This window comes from Equus asinus, chromosome 2, assembly GCF_041296235.1.
Source record: "Equus asinus isolate D_3611 breed Donkey chromosome 2, EquAss-T2T_v2, whole genome shotgun sequence".
In the NCBI taxonomy this organism is placed as follows: Eukaryota; Metazoa; Chordata; class Mammalia; order Perissodactyla; family Equidae; genus Equus; species Equus asinus.
In genome coordinates this window covers 15,095,387-15,122,569 of record NC_091791.1, presented here as the reverse complement: position 1 = coordinate 15,122,569, position 27,183 = coordinate 15,095,387, and the positions used below count along the sequence as shown (strand labels likewise).

General features: G+C 51.1%; 1 protein-coding gene across 1 annotated transcript; it reads left to right on the top strand.

Annotated features, from left to right (window-relative positions):
* The first annotated feature begins 7,665 nt into the window (after positions 1-7,665).
* KCNK18 (potassium two pore domain channel subfamily K member 18) lies at positions 7,666-20,906 on the top strand. The gene is made up of 3 exons (XM_014849299.3): positions 7,666-7,885; positions 10,374-10,502; positions 19,173-20,906. Exons 1-3 carry the CDS (start codon positions 7,666-7,668, stop codon positions 19,988-19,990), a joined length of 1,167 nt encoding a protein of 388 aa, XP_014704785.1. The 3' UTR covers positions 19,991-20,906.
* The last annotated feature ends 6,277 nt before the right edge of the window (positions 20,907-27,183 follow it).

The window sequence follows — 27,183 nt, the reverse complement described above, 5'->3', positions numbered from 1 at the left end:
AGAACAGAAGGCTTGCGGAGGGGTGAACGTGAGGTCGGAGATAGAAAATAGAAGTCTAGATGGAAAAAGGCTTATGCTGGAATAGCAGTGACAGAGATGGAAATAGATGGATTTAAGCTTTTCTATTTCATTGACTCTAAGATCCACATTTTTTTCACATTTATGCTTCTCTGGAATCAAGATGTATTCTCCAGTCAATAGCATCTTTCAGTTCTACTCTCTCCTTTCTCTGTTGTCCTTCATGCCTCCTCTTATACCTGATTGCTAGACTGAGCCTTTAAAAATGAAAATCTGACCATGTCACTCCTCTACTTTTAAAACCCATAACTGCCCATTCCAATACTTAATGCTTTAGCAGCATCCTACTATATGTGATCTGTTGTATTTTCATTCAGTTCAAAGTGCTTTGTAATTTCCCTTGTGATTTCTTCTTTGACTCACGAGTTATTTAGAAGTGTGTTACTTAGTTTCAAAATACTTGGGGATTTTCCAGATATCTTTCTGCTACTGATTTTTAATTTAATTCCATGGCAACCAAAGAACATATTTTGTATAACACGGATCCTTTTACACTTATTGAGATTTGTTTTATGATCCCAAATATGAACAGTCTTCGTAAACGCTCCATGTGCACTTGAGAAGAATGCATATTCTGCCGTGGTGGGGAGGGATGTTCTACAAATGTCAATTAGTCAGTTTGGTCGATAGTGTTGTTCAAGTCTGCTATATCTTTGATCCTTGTATCAACCATTTAGAGAGGGGTATTACAATTTCTGACTGTAATTATGGATTTGTTTATTTCTCCCTGAATTTTATAAGTTTTTATTTCATGTATTTTGAAACTCTATGAGGAGTAAACTAATTAAGATTGTTACACTTCTTGATTGATTATCAGTTTTCTTATCTTCTTGACCCATTTATCATTATGAAATGACCTTCATTATCTCTGACAATATTCTTTACTCTGAAATCTACTTTATCTGATATTAATATAGCCACTATAGCTTTTTCTTTTGACCAGGGTTAACATGGTATACCTTTCTCCATTCTCTTAACCTATTTGTGTCCTTATGTTTAAAGTGTGTCTGTTTTAGACAACGTTTAGTTGGGTCTTGCTTCTTATTAAATCTGACAATCCACACCATTTAATTGGGATGTTTAAACCATATATATTTAAGGTGATTGTCGTTATGGTTAACTTTAAATCTACCATCTTTCTATTAAGTTTTTATTTGTCTCATCTGTTATTTTCTTTGTGGATCACTATCCTTTTGTTGCCTGATGTCCAGTTGTTGCTTTTTTTTTTTTTAACATTATTTCCTGTAATTTGTCTTTTTTTTTTTTTCCGGTGGAGGGTAAATCTTATCCCTGTTATTCCACACTGACTGGACCTATTGATTGTCTTCGAGTTCATTAATTCTACCTTCTGTTATGTCCCAGTCTTCAGTTAAACCTGTTCAGTAAGTAAAATAGACTTTATGGGGCCAGCCCCATGGCCGAGTGGTTAAGTTCATGCACTCCACTTCAGTGGCCCAGCATTTCACTGGTTCGGATTCTGGGTGCAGACATGGCACTGCTCGTCAGGCCACGCTGAGGCGGCGTCCCACATAGCCCAACCAGAGGCACTTACAACCAGAATATACAACTACGTACTGGGGGTGCTTTGGGGAGAAGAAGAAGAAGGCAAAAAAAAAAAAAAGAAGAAGATTGGCAATAGATGTTAGCTCAGGTGCCAATCTTTAAAAATAAATAAATAAAATAAAATTAAAATAGACTTTATTTTTTAGAGGAGTTTTAGGCTCACAGCAAAACTGATCAGAAAGTACAGAGAGTTCCCATATACCCCTTGCCCTAACACGTGCACAACCTCTCTTACTATCAGCATCCTGCACCGGAGTGGTACATTTGTTACAGTTGATGAAGTTACACATCAGTATCACCCAAAGTCCATAGGTACATTAGGGTTCACTCTTGGTGTTGTACATTCTATGGCTTTTGATAAATCATCACATGTATCCACCATACAGTATCATGCAGAATAATTTCACTGCCCTAATTTGTCTATGCTCTGCCTATTCCTCCCTCCCTGCCCCCTAGCCCCTGGCAACCACTGATCTTTTTACTGTCTCTATAGTTTTGCCTTTTCCAGAATGTCATATAGTTGGTATCATACAGTATATACTCCTTTCAGATTGCCTTCTTTCACTTAGTAACATGCATTTAACGCTCCTCCATGTCTTTGCAAGGGTTGATAGCTCATTTCTTTTTTAGCACTGAATACTATTCCATTGTCTGGGTATACTACAGCTTATTTATCCATTCACATACTGAAGGACATCTTCGTTGCTTGCAGGCTTTGGCAGTTATGAATAAAGCTGCTATAAACATTCACATGCATGTTTTTGTGTGGACATAAGTTTTCAGCTCCTTTGGGTAAATACCAAGGAGTGCAATTGCTGGATCATATGGAAAGAGTATGTTTATTTTTGTCAGAAACAACCAAACTTTCCTCAAAAGTGGCTGCACCATTTTGCACTCCCACCGCGATGAATGAGGGTTCCTGTTGCTCCACATCCTCACCAGCATTCGGTGTTGTGAGTGTTCCAGATTTTGGCCATTCTCGTAGGTGTGGAGTGGTATCTTGTTGTCGTTTTAATTTGCAATTTCCTAATGACACGTCATGCTGAGCATCTTTTCATGTGCTTATTTGTCACCTGTATATATTCTTTGAAGTGTCTGTTCAGATCTTTTGCCCATTTTTAAATGAGGTTATTGTTTTTCTTTTTAAAAAATGTTTATTTTATTACTTTCCAGTTTTATTGAGGTATAATTGACATTTAACATTGTGTAAACTTTGTCCATCCTGAGGCTGCATGTGTGGGCTGGACCACGCAAACAAGCTCTGAAGGCCTGGTTTTCACACTCCACTCCCACCTCCCTGCCTTCTCTCCACCAACCTGTTTGTGTTAAGACTTTCTTTCTCCAATTCCCACACTCTCTCCTAAGTGGTTAAACCTGCAGACTAGAAATATAAAGTGGGCTGCACGACTTGATTTAACACCGCAATTTGCTCTTAGGAACCAATGCCATATTTAACGTAGGAGTGTAACTGGCTCCTCATTATTTTTAAAAGAATAGGTGGCTTCTTCGTGACTGAGAAACCCACCCCCTGAATGCTTGTCCTCTCTCAAGAGTGAGAAATAGAAACACACACACACACACACACAGGGGAGAGAACATGGTGGCCACGTCTCTTCCAGGGCAGCCCATGGCAGAACTCACGTAGGCCAGTGCTGCCGCTGTGGCCCCTGGGGAGGCCTGCTCAGGCTGTGTTCTTCCTCCCCAGCCTGGATGGGAAGGAATTTTCTTTGGCTGCTGGAATAACACCATCCCCTTCCCCACTGTCTGTGTACGCCATCCCTGCCTGAGTGAGGTCCCCGATTGGGTCTCAGGAGACCAGGAGTTGGCCTTAAAGCTTGATTTTATTTTATCTGCACCTTGTGTACCTGTGTTCTCTGCAAAGAGGCCACTCATTTGGAGGAAAAGAAATCTCTTGCTATTATTTCTACCCACCCTCACCTCCAGAACTAGAAAATTTGACCTCAGTCAGACCTATTACCACTGATCTGCTCTCAGTTGGCCATTATTCTGCTTGTCCTTTGACATCTTTTGAGCTTTTCTCTTTCACAAGGACTCTTTCACATCATCCCTCTTTCTTCTGACTCCATAAGCCACATGGTGTTTGCAACTCACTTCCTAATTCATTCCTCACTATATTTAAGTGTATGAATCCATGCATCTGCATCCTCTCCTTCAGTGGACAGTGGGGACCTTTGTTGCCTTCCTATCATCTGGCCTCTAGCAGGCTCCCAGGAAGTGCTTTTTGGTTGGATTATGATGTCTATCTGATGCCTCAATAGGAGACAGATTTAGGCTTTAGGAAGAGGCAGGCTTTAGGAAGAGGCAGCTAACCTGTCTCCATTCCTACCTAGGAAATGGAGCTGGATAACCTATAGGACTGTAGGAAAATTCCTCTTCTTAAAACAAAAGGAACTCAGATCACCCCGGAGGAGGATCATGTAGTGGGGAGGGTTGGCTGGATCTCATGACCTGACTTCATCTGCAAGAGTCTCCTTCTCCTGTGGGCTTTCCCCCATTCCTGCCACCACCATCACACTGGCCCAAATGTGAACAAATGACTCTTGTACCTTGACAAAAAAACAAAACCGAGGAATATACACATTGAGTTACGTACAACTAGATAACCTGGCTAATGGGCTGGAGCTCACTTATCTTCAGTTTGTGGTCCATCACGGGATCTTTCCCTTCCAAGCTCCTTGTGTCCCTCCAGATGGTGCATGGCATCAAGGGTGATGGGTACACAGGTACTTGTTATGTTATTCTTTACACTATTCTAGACGCTTGGAATATGTCTTCTAAAAAGACTTTAAAAGAGGAGTACAAATACTGACCGCCACCATCTAATACTTTCATCCATTAACACTGCCCTCTGTGTGCGTTGGCGGTATAGTGGTGAACATAGCTGCCTTCCATTAACACTGCCCTCAAGCACACTAAATAGCACTTAGAATACATTACATAAGAAATAACAAATCTATTCTTATCTTAAAAAGTTGACTTGTGTGTGTGTGTGTGTGTGTGTGTGTGAGGAAGATTGGCTCTGAGCTAACATCTGTTGCCAGTCTTCCTCTTTTTGCTTGAGGAAGATTGTCACTCAACTAACATCTGTGCCAGTCTTCATATGTTTTATGTGGGATGCCACCACAGCATGGCTTGGTGAGCAATGGTAGGTCCACAACCGGGATGTGAACCTGCAAGCCCCAGGCAGATGAAGCAGAGTGCTCAAACTTAACAACTATGCCACTGGGCCGGCCACTTAAAATGTTGATTCTTGGCTTGAGTAAAGAATGATGGGAGCACACTAAGGTGCTGTTCAAAAGTAATGGCCAAGAAAGACATACCATGTTCACAGACTGGAAGGCTTAACGTAATAAAGATGTCAAGTCTCACCACATAGGTCTATGGGTTTAGCGCAATTCCCATCAAAATCCCAGAGAGGTTTTATGTAGCTATAGATAAGATTATTTTAAAACTTGTATAGAAAGGCCTTACAATAGCTAAAACAATCTTGAAAAAGAAGACTAAGGTAGGAGGAATCACTGGACCTGATATTAAAGCCAATTACATAGCTACAGTAATTAGACAGTGTGGTATTAGTGGAAGGATGGACACATTGATCAATGGAACAGAAGAGAGAACCCAGAAATAGACCCACACAAATATGTTCAACAGATTCTTCACAAAAGCGAAAATAACCCAATGGAGTGAAGAGAGCCTTTTCAACAATGGCGCTGGAGGAATTGAATATTTATAGGCAAAAACATGAGCCTTGACCTAAATATCACACTTTATGAAAAAACTAACTCAAATGGATCATGGACGTAAATGTAGACATAAAACTATAAAACTTTTAGGAGAAAACCTTGGGGATCTAGGGCGAGGCAAAGAGTTCCTAGACTTGACTCCCTTCAGAAGGCTGGATACAGATGTGGGGGTTGGGGGGAGACAGTGCAGTTGGCTTGTTCTCGGCTTGGAGATCTTGCCTTCTCTTTCTTCAGGGCAGTAAAGAAGCAATGAAGCATTGGCCGCTTTCCGTTTCAAACTGAGAATTACACGACCACCTGCTTTCACTGTCTTCCATCGCCCCAACTCTGGGCTCTGCAGGGTTAGAGGTCCTGCTCCCAAGGGGGACACAATCACCAGGAAACCCAGCAAGGGGCCCGCTGAACTACATCCTATGGCTGCTGCCTGGGCACTTTAGGATCCTTGTGTCCAGGAGCCAGCAAGCAAGAAAAGGGGTGACATCTTGTTGAAGGCAATCGCCTGGTCAGCAGAGGAGGGAGGGCTGCTTTTATCCAATAGGGGCAGGGAGGAATACGGGTGGAACTCAGGTGACCCACTTGGGTACTTCTTGATACTTTGTATCCAATGGCAGCCGTGAATGGACAAACCCAAGCACCTCCAATCTGAAAAAGATATAGTCACCAAGGACTCAGAGGCCCCAGGAATGCAGATTTGGGCCATGCTATCAGGTAAGCAGTTGAGAGCAGAAGAGGTAGCAAAGGGAAATTAGAATGGATAGTGGAGGAAGGAGACACTGAGTATCAGTTTCAGTCCTGAGACCAGCGGCAGCAGAGGCTGTACATTGTCCTACTTATGTCCCTTTTCTACGTTTGCCTTTAGCAGATCAATGCAACTTCATAATATCCATCCAAACTTATTATCCTTATCGTTATCATTCCTCCAAAACGTTTTAAATGCCTGAGTCATTGCACTAGTCAACACACTGCCTTCCCCCTGCACACCATCCCAGCTCGCTACTGGCAAAAGTTGAACAGCTGGATGGCCACCTTGAGCAGAGAGCTGTCTGCACACCACCTCCTTACCAGTTGGGTATTGAGCGACCCAGTCCCCAATTCCCATCTCGGAGCCTGCTCTCTCAGACCACTCCTGGCACCAACTATTGCAGGTGGATTCCTCTGTGAGGCAGACACGGAGATGAGTGTAAAAACCCTGCTGAGGGGTAAAGGAGAAGGGAGGAAGCAGGACGGGACAGGGGAAGCCTTCAGACCACGATGCAGAGCCGACAACCTCTCTGGCAGACCAACAGGGAGCTCTGGAACAAAGATGGCGGTTTGGAGCAGTCCCGCAGGGGTCAGCAATGGGTGAGCTCTTGTACCCTGATCTTGCTCAGTCAGTCATAGGACAGGGGCTTCCCTGAGAAGAAGGCTTGAAAGCTGAGGCAAACCTTGAAAGACCGAATAGCTGGAGGCTGTCACGAACCAAGATGCTTGAAGCTGCACAGAGAATCCTTTCATGGAGGGGGATCTGAGCGTGCGCACATCTCCATGTCTGCCCTCTGGGGCACGTTTTTCTTATGGCAGAGACGGGGCGCAGCGGAGCAGGTCCAACTGAACCAGCACATTTGAAGCCCCTGCTTACGGCAGGCCTGCTAACACCTGATTGCTGGAGCCAATCACATGTTCTAGTCTAAGGCGAGGGAGCATGGAGGTACGCTCCGCCCACCTTGAGGCCGCGGCCAGGGTGAATACGCCACACCGGAGGGAAGAGTTGGATCCAAGAGTTAGAGCCACACCGGAAAAAGGCCGTTTGTAAACGTTAGAGCTCTGTCCTTACTTGTTACTATTATTACTACCTGTCCAAGAGACCAGGTACCACAGACAACCCTTAGGAAGGAAAATCGCTTGACTGAAAAATCAGATTTAGTACCTGGAAGTCAAAATTGCGGCTTCGGGATGGGAAAGGCCAAAGCACAAAACAACCACCACGCCGTCCTCCAAAAGCCCCTGCAGAGCCGCTCCCGGGCTGACCCAGCTGCTGGGCGCACGTCGGGCTGGTGGATCAATAGCAATTTGGGGCGCTAGCGGGGGCGCCATCTGAGTAACTTGGGTCATCTGAACACGATGAGTGCCGGCTGCTTTCCGTGTCCTTGGGGAGGCGCGCGCACTATCCACTTAGCGCTGGAGCCTGGCCATTCTCGGGCACTCCCCCGCCTCCGCCTGGCGGGGCCTCGATGCTCCTGCCTCTTCACCAGTTCCTCCTGTCCTGCGCGCTCCTGGGAGGATGGAGGCTGCGGGGCCGCCCCAGGCCAGGAGGTGCTGCCGGGAGGCCCTGGAGAAGCTCTTCCCTCGCCTCTGCTTCCTCTGCTCCCTGGTGACCTACGCGCTGGTGGGTGCCGCCCTCTTCTCGGTCATTGAGGGAAGCCAGGACCTGGGGGCAGAGGATGGGGGCTTGGAGGAGTTCTTGGAGAAGCTCTGTGGCATCTTGAAATGCAACAGAACAGGTAGGTGGTTCACCTGGACAGGGCGGAGCCTTTTCTCGGTGGGTGGAGGCAGCCCCCAGATAGATAAGGGCTGCCTTTCAGGAGGCTGGGTCTGGGAGCCCTCTGCTTGTATCCACCCCATTCCTGGGCTACCTTAGGCAAGTGACTTCTCCTCTCTGAGCTTCAGTTTTCTTCTCTGTAAAATGGGGAGATTAAGGGCCTCTCAGAGTTTCTATGAAGAATGTAGGAAAAGCACTGAGCACCCAGTAGGTGCTCTGGAAAGACCACTCCCTTCCCTTTGCCTCAGCTCCCAGCCCCACCCAGACCCGCAGGCTCTGGGAAGGATGGATTGCTGGAGATTTGGTGAGGTGGGGTGGGGTGGTTGGGTGACCACATCTGGGGCTGGGGGTTCCTAGGCTGGTCCTCAGAACTACGCCTGTCCCACCTCATGATTCAGTTTACAGGGACTAGAATTCAAGGAACACTCCAAATTGGGGTTGGAACCCCCAAAACAGCAGCCTGCCCCCCTACTCTCTCACTTCCTCTTTCAAAGGGCCTTCTCTGTTGTCGGACTCAGGGGACACGGGGAGGGGTTGTGAGAAGAACTTAGCGGCCTGATTCTAGTCCCGAGTTGCTCTACCAGTTTGCTGTGTGATCCCAGGCGGATCCGTTGCTCTCTCTGGGTCTCAGTGTGCTGGGCAGAAGGGGGCCCACAGTCTCAGGCCTGCCAATCACAGGGACCCTGTGGGAAGCAGATGAGATAATGGACATGAAGCCTTTTAGAGGGCACACGGCACTTTACATCCATCCTTATTGCATTTCATTTGTATTTAGTCACTTATTTCTACCTTGCTCTGCTCCCCAGAGCTTGCAAAGATGTATTCAATGAGTAAGATAGAATAATAGAGAGTAAATAAGTAAAGGACAAAGGAAAAACAGACTCTAAAAGTCAGGGGAAGAACAGGATCCCTCTGCTGGTAGTCAGGCTGCTCATGGCTCCCCCCCGACCTTGCTGTGGGAGCAGGTCCTTTCAGCTGGGCTCACTAAAGGCTGGTCACGGGAGGCAGAGTCTCCCTCCATGGGGGGTCCTACTCCTTCTCTCTGCATCCGTACCAGACAGACGCATGCCTACGCAGCTGACCTGGGAGACACCATCAGCAGTTACTGCCACTCGGACACCCTAAGCCATCAGGGGGTCTAGACTGTCCACAAGTCCAAGGCTTTCCAAACCTGGCCATACATCAGAATCACCCAGGGAGCTTGTTCAAAATACACATTCCCAGCTCTTCCCCCGAACCCACTTCATCAGGTCTCCAGGGCTGGGTTGGGAATCTTATTATTAGAAAGTTTCCTCGGAGTGATTCTGATGCACGGAGTGATGTGGGAACACAGAGCTGGTCTGACCCCATTCTGTGCTGATTTTCTTTGGCAATTAGAACGCTCAATGAGTGCCAGCTAAGTACAGACCCTGTGCTGAGTACCTTTCTTGCATTATCTCACTGAATCCTCACACCAACCCTATGAGGTGGGTATGAATTGTTTCCCTTTTACAGATTAGGAAACTGAGGCACTGGGAGTTAACCAACTTGCCTAAGGTCATAAACTAGAAAATGGAGCCAGGGATTCCACCACAGGCATTTGGACACCAGAGCCAGAGCTTTCTACCACCATGTCATGCTGCCTGCTTGATGGGGAAACTGAGGCTCAGCAAGAAGCCTGTTATCCAAGGCTTCAGGAACTAGTCAGGGTCAGAGCTGGGTCTAGAATGCAGGGGTCTGGGCTCCCACGTTGGTGCTCATTCCAGTGAATAGTGACTTCCTGCTGTGGGCCAGGCCCTGTGAGATCCTCTTATGATTGACTGTATCAGAGTCGGGCAAGTGGCTTCTGGGGTCCCAAAGCCCACTGGCTACAACCCAAAGGAACCATTTGGGAATCTCTCTGAGAAACCAGGGCCCCGACCCAGCTATGTTGGTCTAGGGGCGGATGTTTTGGAAGCCAAGGCTTCCCAGACATCCTTAGGCAGCTGGTGCCCACCGATCCCAGTGTGATCACCAAACTCCATCAGGCTTAATGAGCTCCAGGAGTGGGTACAGTTGCATCCACGTAACAGGTTGCATTTCATAAAAGCCTTTTTGCATTCAGTTCTCAAGAACTTGGTGAGAGAGAACAGCAGAAGTTGTTTTGCCCCTTTGCAGTGTGAAAGAAATGAGGCTTAGAAAGTCCATAAAGCCCCCTAAGGCCACACAGCAATTCCATGGCTGAGCACAGGCAGACCCTCATGGCGTCTCCCTTGGGTGCTCGTCTCATGGGGCTGTGTGGCTTCCTAATCTCTGTAGGCCCTAGAGCAGGACCTAAACTTCAGAGACATTTAAAAGTAGGGCTTTGATGTTGATGGGACCACAAGGCAGGGGGCCTGCTGGTGCCTCGGGCAGACCCTCCCCTTCACCTGGGTGGGACCTGTCTCGAAGGGCGGAACCCTCTTCCTCACTCTGGTTGTCTCTGTCTTGAGTTGAAGAAGGCAGGAAACAGGATCTCAGGAAGCTGCTGCAAGAGGTGAAGCCCCACTGGTTTAGCAAGTCTGCAGACTGGACCTTCCTGAGCTCACTCTTTTTCTGCTGCACAGTGCTCAGCACTGTGGGTAAGTCCACGGGCAGGGGCAGGCCTGGGAGAGGGACCTGGGGAAGACGGTGGGGGAAGAGGCAGGCTAGGGACCCTTGGTGGGGATGCTGGAATGTTCAATTCATTTAGTGCAAGAAACGGTTGTACCGGGCCTACTGTGCATGGGTGGGCACTGCTCCCAGCTCGGGAATACAGCAGTGAGCAGGGCTGCCACTGGCCCGCAAGGCACCTTTGTATCAATTAGAAAAGAGCGCCCTTCCTTCAGATGGGTGCAGCCCCATGCCCGGGCATAGGCCCCAAGATGTGAGCATCTCATCCCCTCCTGCCCCTCAGCTGAGTGCTCTTGTACAAAACACCACCTGCCAGGGACCTGCCTGCCCAGGTTCCTGCAAGACAGAGGCACTTGGGCCAACCAAACTCTGTCAGCGTGTGATGTGCTCAGGGTATTGTGGGAGTACAGCTGCCCCAGCCTTGGGGGTGGTCCAAGATGCAAGACTTAAGTGGTGAGCACATGTTAAAGGCCCCCTGGGGGTGACAGCCATGCTGAGTCTGAGTGAGAGAGCAGGAGTCGCCAGCGAGGGGGAAGGTGGGGCCTGAAGAGGATACTCCAGGCCAGGAGGACAGTAAGGGCAAAGGCCCAGTGGCAAGAGGAATGACAGCATTGTAAGGAGGTTAAGTTAGGGGTGGAGAGAGGCGAGAGAGAGGAGGGGCCAGACCATGGGAGGGCCCTGCCAGCCCGGCTAAGGAGGTTGGGTTTATCTTGACAGCAATGGGGAGCATCCAGAGGGTTTTAAGTAAGGGAAGGACGTGGTAGCCCAGCATTCCAGAAAGTTCATCCAGCTGCAGGGTGGAGGTGGACCAGAGAGGGTAAGATTGGCAGCAGGGAGATCAGTAGGGAGGTTACTGGAAGAGTCTAGGTGAGAGATGATGATGGGCTAGCCTAGACTATGGCCATGAGGGTGGAGAAGAGGGGTGGACTGCAGGAACACTTTAGAGGAAAATCTGCAGCGGGCAAATACAAGAGTGAGGGGAGGAAGATGCTAAGCCTTTAGCTTGGGTGCCCGGGATAAGTAGGCTTGGGGGACGGTGGGGAGGATGCTGGGCCCGGGGGATGGAGGTGAGGATTCAGGGCCAGTCAAGGTTGAGGCTCCAGTAGTGCCTCCAAGGGGAGATGCCCAGCGCTGCTGGAAATGTGGGTCTGGGGCTCTGGGCAGGGCTGGCAAGGTGGGTTTCAGAGTCACCAGCATATAGATGGAGGAGAGCACTGGGGGGCGTGGCGTGGAGAGGGAGGGCCACATGCTGGAGTAGGACCTGGAGCACCAACATTTAGGTGAGGGAGGAGGGAGAGCTGCAGTGGTACGAGAGCCAGCAGTTACCCGTGGGGGTGTGCTAAGCTGCCTCCTGTAATGCTCACAGAGGTCTGTGAATCAGTTGGGGCATCCTGAGCCCAGGGAGGGTGATGTGAGGGGCCAAGGTCACTCAGTGAGTGGAGCTAATGCCCACAAATAGGCCTTAAGACTCCAAGCCCAGTGCTCTTTCCCCAAAGTACACTACCAGCCCTACAAGTTTGTGGGGTGCTTCAGGGACCCTGCCCACCTTCCTCAGGGAGCCTCAAGCTGTGCTTGGGAGGCAGGAGCAGCTCGGAGAAGATGGCCGTACCGGGAAGGGAAGGCAGCCGGGTTCACCTGTTCCCTGCACTTGCTTTATATTTGTCTCCAGCCCCCAAACAAAGGAAATTCCTTATGTGTAAGTCATCGACCCAGGGCAGTCCGTTCCACAGTCCGAGGGGGGGGGGGGCAGAGGGGAGGGTGCAGGGTCAGAGCTGCCCCCTGCAGTGACCACTCCCTCATCTAAAGACGGGCTCTGTGGACCCTCAAAGCCACAGACTCTCTTCTCAGTGGCCTTGCAAAGGATGGGCTCCTGGGTGACAGAGGACACTGGAACTGGGGTGAAGAGGTGGCCTTTGCAGGCAGCCTTCATTCATTCATTCATTCAACAAATACTTACTGAATACCTATGATTCCAACAGCAGCAGCTGCGCTGGCTAACACGTATGTGTTGAAGACGTGCCGGGCTCCGTCCGTTCTAAGTTCTCTATGGTGATTAGCCCATCTAACCCTCACGACAACCCCGAGGTAGCTGCTTGTTGTTATTCCCACACAGCCAGAGGCAGAGGCAGGTCCGCCACTTCTGCGAGTTGCACAGCTTGTGCGCATCTGAGCTCAGGCTGTCTGGGTCCTCACCCCAAACTCCACTGCCTCTCTGTACATGACCTTCCGTGTTCCTGTACAGGGGCTGGACTGGCTGGATGGCTCCCTGCTCTCCTGGGGCTCCTGGTCTAATGGAGGGGAGGGACAGTGAACAGCTAAGCATGGTGGTGAGTGCTCAGGAGAACCGGAGGCTGTGGGAGTGGCTAAAGGGGATGGGGAGGGTGGTCCTGATTTGTGGGTTGGGGAGGCGAGGCTTCCCCATGGAAGTGACAAGTAACATTTGAGCTGAAAGATCAGTAGAAATTAAGCAGGCACAGAAGGGTGAGAGAGCTTTCCAGGCTGCGGACACAGTAGGGCAAAACTGAGGCTTACAGGCCCTTTCAGGAGAAGACCAGTGTGGCTGGAGGGCAGAGAAAGGGCCAGGAGGGAGGCAGAGACACTGCAGGAGAGTTGGGCCTCCGGGGCTGTGGGGTACAGGGCTGGTCTTGCTCTTGGGCCCTGTGTCCCTAGGCCAGCATCCGAGGACCCTCTAGTAACGAAGGGCCCCCAGCTTCCCTCTCCTGTGGTGCACTAGGGTGGGCTGGGTTGGAGGAGCCAAGCCAGGGCTGGCAGGAGCCTCTCCTGCTGGGGGTGGGGGTCACAAGAGGGGAGGTGGTGGAGATGCCCTCAGCCATAGCTCAGGAGCTCCTGGGTCAGTGTCCCCACCAGGAGTGTGGCCCATCGCTCAGCCCCTGTCCCTCTTGGCTAGTGAAAAGGACTGGGGGCCCTGTCTTCGTTCAAGAGAATACCACTCCCTGAGAGGGCTAGGCTAACAAGGGTCACAGAGCCCGGGCCCTGTCTGGGAGCTCCCCCACGGTCCCCTCACACTTGTGGTGTGAGCACAGTGGCCAGCTGTGGACTCTGGAGGCTGACCACCTTGGCTCAGAGCCGTGTGACGTCCAGTGAAGGATGCAGCCCTTCAGAGCCTTGTTCCTTAATCAGTAACTCCTCGCGGACCTTCCTCTCAGAGTCAGCATGAGGATCAGCTGACAACCACATTTGTAAGTGGCAGCCAGGAAGGACGCCTTCAGCCGCAGCCAATGGAAAACCCAACCCAACTGGCTTAAACTGCAAGAAAAATGTCACCTCCCAATGGAGGACAGCTCTAGGGCTGGTCAATGTGCAGCTCAGCTGTGGCACTTGAGCATCAGATTCTCTCCATCCTGCTCATCAGGTCACGAGATGGCCACCAAGGTTACTCCCCGTGGGACATAATCACAGGTGATAGAGAAAGAGGGCTGGCGGTCATAATCAGCAGGGAAACTTTTCCTAGAAGCTTCCATCCCCGGGGCCAGTCCCTGGCAAGGGTATTGGATTACCAATCAGATCTATCCTTAAATCAGGTGGGGAGTATCCAAGGAAGGTTGGCAGAAGGGCTGCTAGGTGGACAACCAGTGTCTGCAGCAACACGTTTTATAAATGGGCTCAGGCTTGTGCCCAAGAGCGCCCCCACGTGGTTTCCTTCAGAACCACCTGAATTCACCTGAATGTTGATAGAGGCAGGACAGGTAATGGCAGAAAGAATAATATGGAGCACTTACCAGTGCCAGGCACGGTGTCAGCGTGCTTTATATGCATTATCTTGTTTAATTCTCACAACAACCCTCCGAGGTAGGTGCTCTGACTGTCCCATTTGGCGGCAAGCTAAGGCTCTGATGGGGAACTCATTGCCAGAGAGGCAGAGGCAGGACACGGCTGGCCTTTATCAGGGGGACTCTCAGCTCCAGGGAGCAGTTACAGGGGAGCAGCCACTACAAGGAAGTTGCTGGAGATGAGCAAAGGGGCTGAGAGTCTAGGGTTGAGTTTGTTTTTCCTGAGGAACTTCAGGGGGTCGATCTAATGTGGTGTTTCTCAGCCTCAGCACTATTAGCGTCTTGGACTAGATGACTCTTTGCTGTAGGGGGGCCTGTCCTCTGCACTGCATGAGGTTTAGCAGCATCCCTGGCCTCAACTCATCAGAGGCTCCCATCTCTTTCCCTGCTGTTCCCACCAGTTGCAGCAGCCAAAAATGTCTCTAGACCTTGTCCCATGGGGGGCAAAATTGCCCTCTGTTGAGAACCACTGCTCTAATGGTTATCAAAGTGTGGCTCCTGGACCAGTAGCATAAGCATCACCTGAGAACTTATTAGAAACGCAAATTAATTCTCAGGCCCCATCCTAGACCTACTGAGTCAGAAACTATGGTTGTGGGCCCCGTGCTCTGTGTTTTAACAAGTTCTCCAGGTGATTCTGACACACGCTAAATTTGAGAAGGCCTGACCTGCTGCAGGCCTTCTCAGCCCTTTCCGCACATTGGGGTCGCCTGGCTATCTTCTACATGCTCCCCTGCCTGGGCCCTACCCCACAACAAGTCAGAATCTCTAGGGACCAGCCCAGGCATCAGTCTTTTTCAGAGCCTTCCAGGTGATTCTAAGGGGAGTCCAGGCTGCAAAACACTCATCTAATGGAAATGCATTAGCTTGCTTTAAATCCCACGAAAGCGAAGCTACTGTCCACTGTCCAAGTCAATTACAACATCATGCTGTCCAGTAATTACAACTGGAAGAGGATTCAGGGGTTTTCTGCGCTGCCCGTAATCAATGATGGTGTTGGAAGGCTGTGCTGGTAATCTTGCTTCCTATCCTGCATCTCTGGGTCACCTGAAATGTACCTGGCCTTGACACTGAGAAGGGACACCTGATGCTAGGTGTGAGGCTGGTCACTACCCAGTCATTTCCAGTTGGGTCAGCCCTCTTGGAGTAGAAAGTAAGTGCATGGGCTATGAGATACCAGCTAAGTGGAGTGGACTAATGGCATTGGACTAAATGAATGCATGATAAGATGATATGATTTTCCATCATGCATTTCAGAATTCAGTAATTGGGGGAGTTAATGCATTCTCTTCCTGGGGGCCGTGTGCTCTCTAAGGCTTGCTTCCTTGATGCATTTTCTGGAATGTGGCATATCTTCTGGATTGTAACCATATCCCACCCAGAGGCAGCCCAAAGACTTTAGTTGTAATCCACAAAATCACATTTGCTAAGGGGAGCGTAGGGGGTGGGGGGGTGGGGGGGATGTGCAGTGGGGAGGTCTGTGGGTGAGCAGTGCACACCTTGTCAGCTGTGGGCTGTGTGACCCTGACTACCCTGTTCCTTGTCCATTAAATGCTTGGTAATTATGATGGTTGCTAGCAGTAGGGGTTTTGCTATGCAGGGAATTTTGACTCTTAAAGCCACTTTATAAATCCTGTAAGAAATGTGACATTCTTTTCTTTAAATAAAATAGATCTGACCCTGGGACCCCGTCCTGGAAGCTGGGGGGTTACTGCTGAGGAGCCTCTGCTGACTCTCCTAGGGTTGCATGAGAACTGGGGGGCTTATGCACTGTCTGGAGAACAAGGAGGCCCCCTGTCTATGGGCCCTCATGGCTGCTGCCGATATCCCTAAGGGCTGATGGCTCTGTGGGGCCCATGACAAGCTTGGGCACAGGAATCTTTGCTGACACCCAGGGCTGGGACTCCTCCGGGACTGCATGGTAGGGCTTATCTGAGCTCCTGCCCCCACCTTCTCTCTCTCTTTGATCCTGCCCCCACCATGATCTCCTCAGTGGTTCTGGGCTTTCACTGAAGCCTGGATGAGAAGCTGTCCTGAGGCCACTTCTGCAAGCTCCTCTCCCTGAGGGATGGGCTGGAGCTGCTGGAGACCTTTGGGGAACAGGGAAGGGAAATAGAGGCAATTGAAACCTCCCAGCACTCTCTCAACCCATGGAGCAAGCCTAGGTTTCTGATGGGAGGTTTGGCCAATGCAGCCCCCACTCCTGACCCCTGGAGCATGGCCCCTGCTGGGTCCTGGCTGCAGCGTCCTGCTGGAACGGAGGAGAACAGAGCTCAAGGCTCTGCTTCCCTCTCTGCTAGGAGCTCCTAGAGGGCGTGATCTCTGATCTCTGCCTGTTCGTCTTTGTACCCCCAACCCCGCCCGCAAGAGCCTGACATAAAGTAGGTGCTCAATAAATGCAGAATCCAGGATGAGTGCCTTTGTTCTAATTGCGCATAGAATATTCTGTTCTTTTACGTCCTTTATTGATCTCCATTTGTAATTACAGCCTCCTTAGTGTGGTTATGTGATTCATTATTTGCCCCATTTCTGCTTTGCTCACCACTGTGTCCCCAGCACGTGCAGTAAGCACCCAATATGTACATACATCAGCCCTCCATAGCCACAGAGTTTGCATCAGCTGAGACAACCAACTGTAGATGGACAGGCCTATGACGGTTGTGTCTGTACTGAACACGTGCAGACTTTTGTTTTCTTGTATTGTCTAAACAATACAGTATAACAACTGTTTGCACACCATGTACACTGTATTAGGTATTATAAGGAGTCTAGAGATGATTTAAAGCATACGGGAGGATGCGTGTAGGTTATATGCAAATACTATGCCATTTTATAGAAGGGACTTGAGCATCTCCGGATTTTGGTATCCACGAGGGGTCCTGGAACCAATCCCGTGTGGATACTGAAGGATGACTATAATATGAATGTACATACAGAGTTAACAGCCCCTGCCATCCAATGGCGCCTCGTGGAACCAGCCTGGGTGGCATGGAGTGCTCTCCTACCCATGCAAACCGATGAGACCTGTCGAGGGCCACAGCCTTTTCCCAGGCCCGTGGTGAGCGTGGGCAACCTGAGCGCCTGCATGTTCCTGGAGGGCAGAGCCTGAGGCCAGGGTTTGGCACCGGGAGCTGCAGCCCTGGAGGAGATTGGGGCTTAGCCAGCCTAGGAAGTGCCTTCAAATTAATTTACATAATTGAGCTGGGATTTTCTGTATTAGTCATCCTTTATGGCATCAAAAATTAAACACAGACATTAAATACAAAAGCTTTTTCCTTTTTTTTTTTTAAAGATTGGCACCTGAGCTAACAACTGTTGTCAATTTTCTTTTTTTCCCTTTTTTTTCTGCTTTTTCTCCCCAAAGCCCCCCAGGACATAGTTGCGTATTTTAGTTGTGGGTTCTTCTAGTTGTGACACGTGGGATGCTGCCTCAGCGTGGCCTGAGGAGCAAGTGCTAGGTCGCGCCCAAGATCCGAACTGGTGAAACCCTGGGCCACCTAACCGGAGCGCGTGAACTTAACCACCTGGCCACGGTCCCGGCCCTTCCCTGTTTGTTGAAGTCACTGAAGCTTGTCCACTCCAGAAGCTCCAGCCCCCTGCGCTGTGGGGTTTGATATCTCTCTGCTGCTGTCCTTCTGTGGACTAAGGGTGGGAGTTGGGGTGATGGGCGGAGGGGGCTCCTGAAGAGCACGTAGGCCTCAGCCCACCCTCACCCTTTGCTCTGCTGACCTGTTCTTGCAGGTCAGAGGGTTCTGCCTCCTTGGTGCTCCCGACCCAGTGGAGATAAGAGCACTGGTTTGGGAGCCAGATGACCCTGGGGGTTTGACTCCCGACTCCACTCTGTCGCATGTGCTCTTGGCCAAGTTGCTTCTGAGCCCTAGTTCCCACCCCGCCACCACCCGTGAATGGTGATAACAATTCTTACCTAGGAAGGTTGATTGACACCCAGCCCACAGTGAGTGCTCCACAGGCAGCTATTTTTAGCTCCTGAGGGTGAGGACACTGACGTTTATCAGTCACCCTCTAAGTGTCAGGCACCAGTCCCATGTGGTCCTTCCAGCTAGTCAATATACAAGGCAGGGGCTGTCATTCCTATTGCACAGATAGGAAACCTGAAATGTGGGCAGTCTAGTAACTTTCTGGTAAAAGGCAGAGCTGGGATTGGAACCGAGGTGGGTAGGATTCTGGATGCTGGGGTTCTGACGCTGCCACTTGTGAACATGTTTGTCTGATCCACTAAACCACGATGGCTCTGTGGGCAGTGTTTTTTATTCATCTTCCATCTTTCGATTGTCCCTAATACCATGCACACTGCTGTACACACCATTGGCACATAATAATTGCCTGTTATATAGAAACAAGTAAACTGAGAGGCCCAAACATACCAGGGGGACAAGGTTGGCTTCTTAAAAATGAATGCCTTCATGGAGGATGAAGGAGGTGGTGGGTGTGATCGCAGAGCCGTCCACGCCCTCTCACAGCACTCATCCTTCCTTCCAGGTGAGCCGGGCCCATCCTCACCGGGATGCTCAGAAATGGCCACGGCAAAATGAAGGGCAACCAGGTTGCTCCCAAACATGTGCTTGTCCCCTGCCAAGGGTATTTTGGGTCGAAGGTCTGGACATGAGTTTTTCCTTATCCTGCAGAGAAGCCAGGTGTCACCCCCTGCTCCCCCAGCAAAGCAGGCCTAATGCCAGACAAGTGGATGGATGTTTTAAGATGAATATTTTCAAACACGTTGTGTAAAATGTCATGCCAAGGAGGGGAACTGGCAGAAGGTCTCTTTAAAGTTTTTTGCGGGGAGGGGGCAGAGCAGACAACAATCCCGGGCTCTGTCTTCTTTTTCAGGTTACGGCCATATCTACCCTAGCACCAGGCTTGGCAAGTACTTGTTCATGCTCTATGCCCTCTTTGGCATCCCCCTGATGTTCCTGGTCCTCACCGACACAGGCGACATCCTAGCAACCATCTTGTCCACGTCCTACAATCGGTTCCGAAAACTCCCGTTCCTCCCTCCTCCTCTTGGCACATGGTGCTCCCGACTGCTCTGCAGGAGAAGGCCTGAGGCCAAGCCGGAGGACAAAGCTGTCCCGAGGATCAGCATCAGTGCCCAGGAGCTCCCGGGCCCCAGACCTGGCGGAGGCCCCTCAGCCCCAGGTGCCAACATGGAGCTGTTTGAGAGACTTCTCGCGCAAGAGAAACAGAACACACTGCAACTGCCCCCAGTGGCCATGGAGAGGAGCACCTCGTGTCCCGAGCTGGCGTCCGGGAGACCCTCATACTCCATCATCAGCAACCTGGATGAAGTGGGGCGGCAGGTGGAGACCTTTGACATCCCCCTCCCCATCATTGTCCTCGTCATTTTCGTTTACATTTCCTGTGCAGCTGCCATCCTCCCCATCTGGGAGAAGCAGCTGGACTTCGAGAACGCCTTCTATTTCTGCTTTGTCACTCTGACCACCATTGGGTTTGGGGATACCGTTTTAGAACACCCTCACTTCTTCCTGTTCTTCTCCATTTACATCATCATCGGGATGGAGATCGTGTGCATCGCTTTCAGGTTAGTGCAAAACAGGCTGATTCATATCTACAAACATCTCTTGCTGTTCTTTACCAAAGGGAAGGAAAATTTAAATGCCCCGTTAAAGAGTGAAGACTCCACGTGACAGACTCTGGCCAAGATGGTTTCCTTGCCTTGTCTTTTGGGGCAGTGTAGTCAGAGCTGATGGCACTGCAGCCTGTCACCTGAGACCTTGGGGCTTGGAGGCAAATCCTGCCTGAGGGCTGATTTCAGTCTTGAGGCCCTGAAGAAGCGTGGTCAATGCCCTTCGTATCAGGACTTGAGGCAAAAACTATCACCATCTCCAAAGTCCAATTAATTGCCCCGTCTTCATTTTTCAAAAGCCCCACCTTACATAGATGAAACCACTTTACGGATGTCACTGGTTTTCTTGTGACGTGAGAAAAACTTACCTTTGTTCTTGCAATCTGTATTTTCTGCTAAATTAAAATCTTCCTGGGCAGCTCCCCATCTACCCTTGATGAAACAGAGCTAGCCTGGGCAACCTCTTTTCTTGAATGATTGCATGAATGTGTGCAAGATCAGCTCAATCCCAGTCCTTGTCAGATACACTGATGCCACTGAGTGGAATTGCCACCTGTGTTCACAGGGGCCTGGGGTATTTTGGTTGCCAGATTCTGTGTAGATCAGTTTTCTCACTGACTGGCACATGATTGGCACCTCCCGAATGAGCTGGCGTGGGAGAGTGTTGATGCTTAAGTGACTGGAGTGGTAGGTGAAGGGTCAGCACTCACTGGGTATACACACTCCTGAGTCATTCATGAATGGTTGGCATGTGAAGGGGCTGGTCTGGGTGGCAGGTGCTGTAGGTGCCCCACCCATATGCCCATATGGGACTCCAGCTCCGTTTGCCTGAGGACCTTCTCTGGCCACTAAAGTGTGGGCATGTGCAGAGCAGGCTAGAAGTGCCAAGGAGCAGCCATCACCCAATGACTGATGGGAGTGGGTGGATGTATGGTGCTCAGTTTCTTGCTTCTCCCATGGGCCCATGTTCAACACTGTGCCCCTGATTTCCCCAGCAGAATGGAGCCTCAGGTGTTCCTGATCACACCCTGGATTGCCCTCCATCTCCCTGTCTCGTTTCTCCACTGCTATTGAGATCACCTCCAAATAAGCCACTTGCACACAAATCCTTGTTCTCAGTCACTCCTGGGGACCCCAGCCTGGGAGAGGATGTAATGAGTCAGCATATAAACTGGTTGCCACATGCATGGGGTACTACAGGAGTCTTACTATTTCCCTGGTCGGTTATAAGAAATGTCTTCTTTGAGAGAATCAAAGTTTCTCGAATACTTCTTTGAGAAAATCTTGGAAAAATCAACTTGTGTCCTTTGATGAGCAAAATTAGTTAGTTCCTGGGTAAATGGTGAATTTTGCTCCAGGCTCTAGAACAAAAATTGCAAGAACCAATGAAAAGTGCCAGGAGGTTCCAGCTGAAGAGAAGGAAGCAGCTATCTTTTGAGGCTTCTCTGTTCTGTCTTAGGTTCTGGTAGTGCCAAGGGCCAGCTCTCAGAGGGATCTCAGGTCTTCCTTTCTGGATTTTTCCTCCTGTTCTGCACAACTATTAGGTTTTCTGCCCCTTTAACTCTTTAAGACCTACCTCAGGAAATGGAATTGACAAGGTGTGAGCAAGAACCACTGAGAGACGTGAAGCACCAAAAGTGGGGTTTCAGGCAGCAGCCGCCGGGACTAGGGTGTTATGGAGTTTCTTGACATCTCTGAAGTCACAGTAGCCCAGCTTAAGTGCAGCAAAGCCCCTTGAACCCAAAGGTAAGCAAGGCTGGCCGCTCAGGTGAGGGCACATGATATGATTGAAACGTTCTTCAAAGTTCATTTCAACGGACGTTCCTTGAGTGCTTGCTGTTTTCCAGGCTCAGAGAGGATTCCAAAGACGAGTCAGGTACATCCTCAGAAACGTGCAGGTGATTACAGGTGGTCCCGAGTCCCTCAGCCACTCCCTTCTTGAGGCAGTGGAAAGTCCTGTTCAAGTGCAAATGTGGAGTTTGTCAGGGATACATATTATGCAAATTAAAGGTCACAATCATTTGCTTATTTCATTTGCTAGGGGGTATTCTTCTGTGGTCCTGAGGAAGTGACCCAGCATGCCTTCCTGCTCCTCATTTCTTGCGCCTTTGCTGCATGCACCCCATATTCCAGCCTCCTTGGGCTATTTACTGCCGCCTCCCCAGGCAGGAATGTGAATTCATTCCTCCAAGCCTCTGCTTGGTTCTCTACCTTGCCTCTACACTGACACCCCAGGGGCTTCACCCTCTCTCCCAAGATCCAGAAGTTATTGGTCTGGGTGCCACCTGGGCACTGGGTTTCTAAAAGGTCCCAGGTGATCCCAATGTGTGGTCAGAGTTGAGAACCATGCACCAGCTGCTCTGTCAGCATGAATGCCCTTCTCCCTTCTAGGACTGATGAAAGACTCGCCTTCACTCCTCAGCCCACATGTCACCCACTCTGGGTAGTGATCCTGGAAGTGGTCACTCTGGTCTTGCCTATGCTCCCACTGTATCTGCTGTGACCGCTTCCTCTGTTACAGGATTGTAACCATGTCCTCTCCAAATTCCGAGCTGCCCAAATAAAACAATTGCGTCTCTTTTTATCATCATTTTTCTCTCCCCCTTTCAATCCTCCCATCCCTGCTCCACGGCATCTGCCGCAGATGGGAGAGCTCTGGATGGAACGTAGGTGCACACAAATGCCAAGGAGAGTGGCCAGCACTTACTGCACACTTACCATGTGCCAGGCCCCAAGCGGAGTCCTTTATGTGCACCACCTCGTCGAATGCTCCCTGCAACCCCGAGAGAACTGCCCCCATTTGTTCTGCCACATGCCCATGTGGGTGAGCAGTGCGGGATAGGTTGCCGAGAGACCAAAGACCCAGAGACAGCAAATGAGACATATGGGCTTATTGGGAGTTACTTACAGGGAAGGTCCAGTGGCGGCCAACTGGACAGCAACGTGCACCCGCTACCGCCCCCTGAGAGAAGCTTAAGTAGGCAGAGGAACAAAGGCTGCATGCTTGCCAAGGGGGATTGTCCCTGTATGACCTGCATTCCAAGGACCAGAGCGCCCCCAGAGAGCCTCTATGTTCCCTCAGACCACAAGGGTCTCGGTGCTAACTCTCCCATGAGAGCAGCTGGGTTGGCCAAGTCCAAGATTGTTATCATCTTGAGTGTTGGCACATAGCCCAGACAGGAGCCTTAAGGACACATGGTCTTTAAAGGGGCACGCCAGCTACTGCCCCTATATCATTTTACAGGGGAAGAAACTGGGGCCAAGTAACTAGCTCAAGGACTCACTGCTAGTAAATGATAGAGTCAGGATTCACACCCAGGTCTAATTTGACTCTAAGTCAGTGGTTCTCAGTGGACCACCAGCATGCCCTGGGAACTTGTTGGAAATGCAGATTCTCAGGCTCCACCTGAGACCTGTTGAATCAAAATGCTGGGAGGTGAGCTCAACAAAGCTTTAACAAGCCCTCCAGGTGGTTCCAATGTTTGATTCTCAGGCTTGAAAACCACTGCCCTCACTGCTCCTTCACAGCCTCCCTTATAGCCGGCACTCTGTGTGGACAGCCTTCTAGGAAAGGTGTGAGGTCCCTGCTCCTGGACAGGGGAAGGGGTTCTGAGGCGTAGGACCCTCTGGCCAGGGAGGCCTCCTGTAAGGTCACTGGAACTGACCCTGTCTCAATAAGAGCGAATACTCTGTCTTCTCCAAACTCAGGGTTTCTCTTGGTGGTCAGAGGAGGCTGCTTGCTGCCTGCCAGGCCTCACCTGGGGGCTCCTGATTAAAGCCCCCGGCAGGACTTGGTTCTGTGACAGGGACTTCCTGGAGCTCAGCTTGGCTAGAATCTGCCTGGAGAATGAGAGGGCCTAGAAGTTGCCCAGAAGCTTCTGGACTCAAAAGGCAAAAGGGAGTATGTTGGTGGTCACCTATTGCACCTGCCACTCATGGCGGAGAAACGCCCTGCCCCCAAGCACAGCTCAACTCTGACCTCCCGGGCCCGGGACCGAAGCCTTTGGTGGGAGGCTGAGCCAGCAGCTGTGGAGTTCGTCCTGTCCAGGTGTCCACCAGCCTGGCACGTGGTATTTAGCTCTTCCCCCTCCCCCTTTTTTTTAACAGAAGAAGAAACTGAAGTTAAGGGGCGTTAAGCGACTCGCTGTAGATGACACAGCCAAGGAGATAGAAGTGGGGGGAGGTCAAGGATGAAGTGGCAGCTCCGGGAGGCTCAGTCCCCGCGGACCCTGGGGCCTGCGGAGCGGAGCTGTCAAGGGAGAGGCACCTGGTCCCTGCTGGCGCTGCCAGGTGGGGTCGGGGAGCGGATGGAGAATCGCTCCGGCAGGCAGGTTCGCTAGGCTGGTGTCGGGCGGCCAGGCTGCCCTCGGCCGGCCAGACCGCGTTTCCCTGATCGGCCACCAGGTGGCGCCGCCCGACCGCGCGGGCCTGCTCTCCGGGGCCGGCAGGTGGCGCGTCCTCTGCTCCGCTCCCGGCCGCTCCACCTCCTCGGGCCTCAGAGGACCGGGCCTCTGGGAGCGGATGTCTCCCGCTGTGGTCCCCCGGGAAGAGGAGCATCAGACCACCCTCTTCCTCTGTGACGCTCTGAGAGGGGACCTCTGACTTCTGTCCTCGCCGCGGTCCCCGAGGAGGAGGCTCCTCGGACCTTCCTTCCCAGGGGTGGACACGGGGGAAGGGGCACCTCGGACCCACGTCCAGCGAGCAGCCCTCTCAAGAGGGCGCTTCGGACTCTTGTCCTCACCATGGCCCTGCGAGAGGGGGCGCCTTGGACCGCTGTCCCCTATCCTTCAAATTTCATGTCCTGCCAAGCTCCTGCCAGTGCCTGAAATGTTACCACTTGAGCCTCTTGACAGGTGGTGTCCTGTCAATAACTCCCCCGTTCGCTCGCCTTCACCCTGGGCGCTTCCTTCTCCGATCCATCGGCCTCACTCCGAAGGGCAGGGCTTTTCGGCAGAGGGTCTGGAGCTTGCAAGAAAGACCTAGTAGCTTCTACAATGTGCGTATGCCCTCTCCCACCTGGGATCTGCTGGGATGGAGGCTTCGAAAGTGACACCCAAATGGCTGTGTTGTTGGGACTGTGGGTTTGCTTTCTGTTTCTAATGCTGCTGCCTCCTGGGTGATTCTCACCGCGTGGGGTTGAGAACCAGGGACTAAAGGGGGAATGCCGGAACAGGCAAGCTTTGGCAGGAAGGGGCTTGGGGAGGCCCTAGGGACAGAGGGGCTGGGAGTCAGATGACCTGGCCGAGTGCCAGTCCTGGCTCTGACCCTGCCCTGCTGAGTGACCCAGACAAGTGAGGGATTGTTTCTGGGTCTCTCTGGAGAGGAGAGGGTTGGCCCAGGCAGCCCCTCTGGTCCTGCTGACCTCCAGGGCTTGAGCAGCTGCTGCTTTGATGGGTGGGAAGCAGAGGTGACCTGATCCCCTACGGCACTGGCGTGTGGGCTGCCGGGGCATTGCTCTGACCTGGGCCTCAGCTTCGGAGGGTGACTGGCAAAGGGGAAGAAGGGAAAGAAACCAATGTTTAGTGAGCAACTAGTATGTGCCAGGCTCTCTGCCCACATTACACCTTTAAACCTTTCTAGCTACATCTGCAGGGTTCATGGTGATACACCCCCTGGCCCTAGCATGGTGCTGGCGCATAGTAGGTACTCAGTAAACATCTGTTGGGTGAACAAATCCCTGTGATTGGTCTATGGAGAAGATAAATGTTGGTGCTTGGGTCATAGCTTTTGCCTCTGAATGCTTGTACCAGACCACTGGGGTGGGCCCTGCTCAGAACTGCTGGAACCTTCCCAAACACTGCCCCCTCCCCAATTTGGGTGGGCCAGGCCAAACCCAGGAAGATGGTGCTGGAAGCAAAGGATCAGAGACATCCACTGACTCTGATCAAGGTCGGTGTGTCACGGGCAGAGGTAATTTACCTGGGACGGACGAAGCGTGAGCTCAGGGTCCCTGGCTCACCTGGGACCTCCCATGGCCAGGAGAAGCTATGGCAGTGCGATCACACAGTTGTGTGTTTTTGTATTTGTCAGCATTGTAATTTGTTATTTTTTCTCATTCCAAATATTCATGTTCACACCTCGTTTTGAATGGGTAATTTTGTATTTTTTTCTTAAAGAGGGCCCCTTAAGTTGAATAGGCATCCACAAAACCTGATTCCCCCCTTGCCAAGGGATGCTAAAGAGAAGGAAATGCTGTCCAGAGGGGCCGCCCCTTGAGCTGGCCTCCTGCTGACTTTCTGATGTCCTCCCCAGGCAGAGGTCCAGCCACGCTTCCATCAGGCACTGATCCCCTCCTGCCACCTCAGCCTCTGCACACACGGTGAATAAGCTCAGGTTGGAGTCACAAGGAACAAGATCCACGCCCTGGTTTCTGCCAGGTGCTAGGACTGCCCCTGTCCAGAGATGCCAAGACAGAAGGTGACTGACAGAAAGGGTCAAGAGCAAGGCAGTCGGATGCCAGCCCAGAAACTTCCCCCGGAGCACCTCTCAATGCCGTTCTGACCGGGAAGCCGCGTTGTGGCTAAGTGGTTAAGACTTTTGCCTGTGGAGACAGGCTGCCTGGCCAGCCTCGAATCTTGGCAGGTTTCTTTACCTATCAAGTCAACACCAAAATAGTACCACAAAAGGGTTGTCATGAGGAACAAACAAGAGAATCCGTGGGAAGTGCTTTAGACCCATGCCCAGCTTTGTAAGCTCTTAAAGAAATCCTTGCTGAACCCATTCCCATGATTAGGAGGCAAACTGGCACTTTTCAGCTTTCTCCAGCACCCCCTCGTTGCCTGTGGTTGGGGGAAGGTGGTAGATCGCGAGGTGAGAGGCTGGGACCTGGTGTGTTCAGCATGAGTTTGCAGGACACTCTCAGCGAGCCCCTGCTGATGCTGGGGTGGTCCGGATCTTGTGGATCCAGGCAGTATGGGCAGCTGGTGGGGCACCAGGTGACATCCCAGCATACACGGGATGGGAGGCGTTCTTCCCCAGCTCCCCTCTTGGTACCCTGGGATCCCTGGTATTCTATGTCCTTCTTTCCCAGCCTGCGCTTGTCACTTTCTTGGCTTCTGTGGCAACACCACACTTGCCTGATGCTCTCCTTCTCTCATTGTCTTTTCTGGGCCCTCCTCACTGTCTCGTGTGCTTAGGGCTTACACCCCGGACCCTTCATTTCTCTCCTGTCTCCACTCCCTCCCTTTGGCCTCATCCATTCTGGTAGATATAAGCACCATCTCCAGTCCTAGCTGCACCCTAGAACTCCAGACC